Genomic DNA, 4,846 nt, shown 5'->3' with positions numbered 1-4,846 from the left:
CTGAAGGAAACTTGATGAATAACAACATTCTGGTGTTAAGATGCTAAGATCCGGTCACAATGACATTGTTGTGCTTTAGTTTAAAGTCCAGACAGTGAATCTGTACTTACATCATCAAATTCATTTTACATGCCTCAAGTATCTCAGCATGCCTATTAATGCCAAATTAGGCAGAGCTGGAAAACAAATCAGAATTTAAAATAGCCATGTTCCCTATGGAAATAAAATTTTAAAGCTCTCAATACATTAGAAGTACCCTTCATATTTTTCTGATAATATTGATCTCCTCCAAAATGCTGATTTCCATTTGGAAGAACAAACTAGTCCCAGAAATTCAGACTTATTTTTAACTAGCTTGGCCTAAACTATGAATGTCCCTTATCTTTGTTTTATGTTGTTTTTCTTTTTTCTTTTTTTTTTTGGTTGAACAACTTGGTTCGAGTTTCAAGTGCCTGTTAAATTTCAAAACTGTGTTCTTAGATATAGATAATAGTTTCTTAAAGAGACAAATGCAATCTCATCTTTATATTACAAATACAAATTTAGGGTTTGCTGTTATTGAATTCATAGCCAAAATTACAACCAGTGGGTGTGTTCCTTCCTAACCATGCCTCCTTAATAAAGGTGTACATTTTAATAAATACACTTTGACCACCTGGATGTATACATTTATATTATTTAGRGATACTGATAGCTCCTTCGTTAAATTTGTGTAAGATACTACAACAATGAATAAATTTTTTTCACGCAAACCTCAGAATTTTTATTATGCTTTTATTCCAGTAATGAGCTGTATTTTTTTACAAATGCAGTAATTCTTTTCCTTTTAATAGTTTGAAGATTTTTCCTATCAGACTGAGAATTTAGAGAAATAGTTTAAGATTTGGAACAATGTATATAATAGAAATGTATTTAAATAGGTGCTAGTTGTAAAGGCTATTTTGGAATACAGATGTTGAAAAACATCTGAGCAACAAGTGATCTAAAGTAAGATATTGGAGTAAATATTAAGAACTAGGGCAAATGAATATCAAAGAAATAAACTGGAACAATTCTTTGGAATGCTCTGAAATGCAGCAGAAGGGCAGCCTTTTCTGAGCATAGAAATGGATGAAAAAGCAGTAAATTTGGTTATAAGCATTTTGATGTGTTTTTCCTTAGCAATAAGAAGGTAGGCAGAGTATTTTGTACATGCTAAAATTTGGAGAGCTAGAACATTTAGAAGCTCTGAGTAGAAAGATTTAGTGTCCAAGAGGAGTAGAGAGAGCATCACGGATGGGTAATATTTCATCATGTGTAGATGTCTGCAGTATTTCTTTTGAACAATATTATGAGGGCATAGATATGGTCTCTAAGAACAGAAAAACAAGACTGCTGTTTGCTTTTAATTCCATTAACTGTATTTACTTCAGAAAGGAAGGAGAGGCAAGGAGGTAGTAAGAGGAGAGGAACTGGTGTAGGGTGGTAGTCATGCGAGAACAGGAAGTGATACATGCTTACCACTTAGGAGGCAAGCAAAAAAAATGTGACCTTGTAAAATACGACAATGATGTTCAAATTCTCATAGGGATACATTTTTAGCACTAGCTATAGTAAGACAATGCGGAAAAAATAATTCTTTCCAGTCTAAGACAACACAGGGTTATTATCTTATTGATGAGGAAAATAGTTAAAAACATGAGATGGGCATTTTTCTCTGATAAAATCTGAAATATTGAGATTATTTGTTGGCAGAAAGTCATTATGGGTTTSAGGTAAGTGATTTCCAAATATTTAGCTAGTTAGCTTTCCCTCTTTTTTAATGCTTGTGACCCTATATTAACAGACACTAAATATTGTTAGAATTTACTSTTTTCATGTCCAGATTATTTAGATATTTACCCTGTTATGCTATTAAAATCCATTTAGAACTTTTGATAGATGTTGAAGAACTTAGTCTGAATAAAAGAATTCTAATTTTGATTTTTACTTCAGAAAATAAATAGAGAAGTTAATTGAAAGTTCTTAATTTTACTTCTACCTTGAACAGATCTTGCATTTCTCCTGTAGTCTTGTATTTCTTAGTTAGGCCATCTAAACCATGCTTATTACAATCCTGTCTACAAGTTTAAAGGAGATCAAATAGAGCTGTTCTGTTCACATTCTAAATTTCATGCTTTTGGTCTTCCAGATTCTTATAAACAAATTAATGAGTACACCGTATGAACCSTATTTAACAATCAGTGACTCGTTTTGGCCACCTTATATTGAGCTGCTGCTGCGATATGGAATTGCACTGAGACATCCAGAAGATCCAAACAGGATACGCTTAGAAGCCTTTCACCAGTAGAGAAAACTTCGTTTACCTGAAAACAAAACACCAGTACTCTTACTTGCTAGGAAGATGTCCTTCTGTTTCATTGTAAACTTTTTTCATATCAGCAACCTCTTCCTGTTGGATAGTGTGTGTGTTTGTTTGTTTTAATAAAACATGCATTTGGCAAGAGTGTGAAATATCAAAAAGACAATTTTCAACTTCAATTGCTCATAGCTATAATTATTTTTCAGTTTTATTGCAAGTGATGCCAAAATTTGCATTTTGCTTTTTTTCAGCTACTTTAAATAAGATGCAAATTGAGATAATAGACAAAGTAAAGAAGTGTAACAGTCCTTTTGACTTTAAAGATTGTATTTTACATGTGATTTTTTTCTTTTATATTCATTTCTTAGATTGCGTTCTCAATTTCATTTAATATTTTGTCACACTCAAAGTCAAAACTCCCCCAAATGAGGTCTTGGAGACATTTAGAACTGCCAGTGAAGTAGCATCTTCAAGAGGATGTTATTTTCCAGAGACTGCAAACGTGAGTTTGTTTCAAGATAAACATTTAGAAGAGCTGACACATCTTTCTGTGCGAAGGGCTGAAGATGTTCAGCGTGCAGATTTACAACCATATGTTTCCTAAACAGACCCTTTTTGTGTTGTGTTATGTTGCATGAAGCCATCTGCCTTCACATTTCTGAACTGATTTATCAAGGCTCATGAAATGTCTTTATGTTCTGTAGATTTCTACAGTTTGTAAGWTAGAGCAGCTGATAGTTACCATCTGAATGGCATTCTATTGTCATCCTAGTATGCTTTTATATGGATGTTGTTATCGTATTCCATAGGTACACAGACAACAACTTGCCTAATTGTACACAAGTAGTCTCCAATTAACCCTGGGACTGAAGCTGGAAGTTCCACTTCTGTGGATCTGCAGCRAGTATAACCTTGGGAAATAAAACATGCCTTTGATTAACCAGATTTCAGTTTAACCAATATTCAGTTTATTCAGTTGTCAGGTAGGGGTATAAATGTTACTGATTTTTTAGTTCAGAGAAAAATAAAGGGCAATACAGATAAACTAAATGTGCAATAACTGAAACAAAATTAAGCTGTTTGGTGCTATAAAAGTCTACCTGGACAGGGCTTAACACAGTTCTTCATGTGAAGGCTCAACTGATGATACGAGGACTCTTAGGGGATGACAGGGGAACAATTCAGTGCAAGTTCTAGCATAATTACCTTTTTTAGCCTTACTAAATGTTAAGCAAAAAATTCATTGTCTTGTATTTTTTGCATGAATGCAGTTACACATTTATCTGCCAGTTTTGTTACTTAATTATTCAAATAGCTAAGAGATTTTTTAGCTTAGCTTTCTAGCATTGCCTCTTTGGATTTTTTTTTCTTCATCTCTTAAATACTTTGTATTCTACTRCCCTTTTATCTTATTACTTATAATATAAAGCTGAAGTACTTCACTGAACTTGAATGTCTGCTTCTGTGGTGGGGCTGGTAAGTAGGAGAAGAGAAAATGTTAAAAACAATTTTTTACAAGCACTCGTGTGTGTGTATGCATATAAAAAGAGACTATATAAACAATCTATAACAGAGTGCTTTAAAGGAGATGAATAGGAAACATTTGTTATTTTTCGTAACACAAAATCTRTCTCATCCGAGTAAACTGTCAGAATTGGTTTAAAAGAAAGCGCTGCTTCATATAAGGCTTTAATTTAAATTGTGGAAATCACTGCAGTAGGATTCTCTGTAAGGGTTAAATATAAATCTTCCAAAAACAGATTAAAGAAATTAGACTCATGAGTGACTATTACACAAAATGGACAACATGCAGTTGCAGAAACCCYTATCCTGCTATTTGCTAGACCTTAAAGGTATACTTTGTGAAGTACAGCTCTGCACCTGACCTGATTTTTATGTTTCCCTACACAGCTGTGACAGACTCCTTGAAGACCTTCATATGGTTACACACTGCCTTACTGTATTCCAGAAAGCCTTTCTGCTCATGCTTAGGGCATGCTCAGAACCCAGTACTTCCATATTGAGTTGTTTCCTTATGCTCAGTTAAGTCCTTCTACTGCAAAAGAAAAGCTCTTCATAACCTATTTCCTCTCATTGTTGAAAATGCAAGCTCCCAGAAGAATCCTGGCAAATTAAGTGAAGAATTTCAAGGCAGTAAAGCAAAACAGATCTTCCTTATGAGAGAAAACCCAAAATAAGATCTTCCATCAGTAGGATCAACCATCAGGAAAGCTGAGGAGTAGATCTAAAGACCAAGTAGGATAAGTTGTCTTTTTTTTTTTTTTCCTTCTCTCTTCTTCCGTGTCAAATTGACAGTTGTTTAACTGGAATTAACTCTTCTGTAAATTCTGATATTGGACTGTACAGTATGTTCCGTGAAATAAGGGTTTGTTTTACTTAATGCCAATTTTTAACTCCACAAAGCTAACTTAAAGGAAAGTTAGTGAACTTCCAGAGCTACGAGATTTGACTGTGACCTTTTAGTGAATAGTGTGGTTGTGGATA

The 4,846-nt window shown here is 33.8% G+C and overlaps 1 protein-coding gene across 1 annotated transcript in view; it reads left to right on the top strand.

Annotated features, from left to right (window-relative positions):
* The window catches only part of CENPK (centromere protein K), a 22,361-nt gene extending 18,779 nt beyond the window's left edge, over window positions 1–3,582 (top strand). The window contains exon 10 of the mRNA XM_085322442.1: window positions 2,171–3,582. Within this exon, the coding sequence (XP_085178568.1) occupies window positions 2,171–2,329 (159 nt within the window). The 3' untranslated portion in view covers window positions 2,330–3,582. The remainder of the gene's footprint in view (window positions 1–2,170) is intronic.
* The last annotated feature ends 1,264 nt before the right edge of the window (window positions 3,583–4,846 follow it).

This window comes from Rhea americana, unplaced genomic scaffold (assembly GCF_003343005.1).
Source record: "Rhea americana isolate MKP2758 unplaced genomic scaffold, rheAme1 scaffold_77, whole genome shotgun sequence".
Taxonomy (NCBI): domain Eukaryota; kingdom Metazoa; phylum Chordata; class Aves; order Rheiformes; family Rheidae; genus Rhea; species Rhea americana.
Note: the sequence above shows the minus strand (reverse complement) of the source record. Positions and strands in the feature narration are given on the sequence as shown.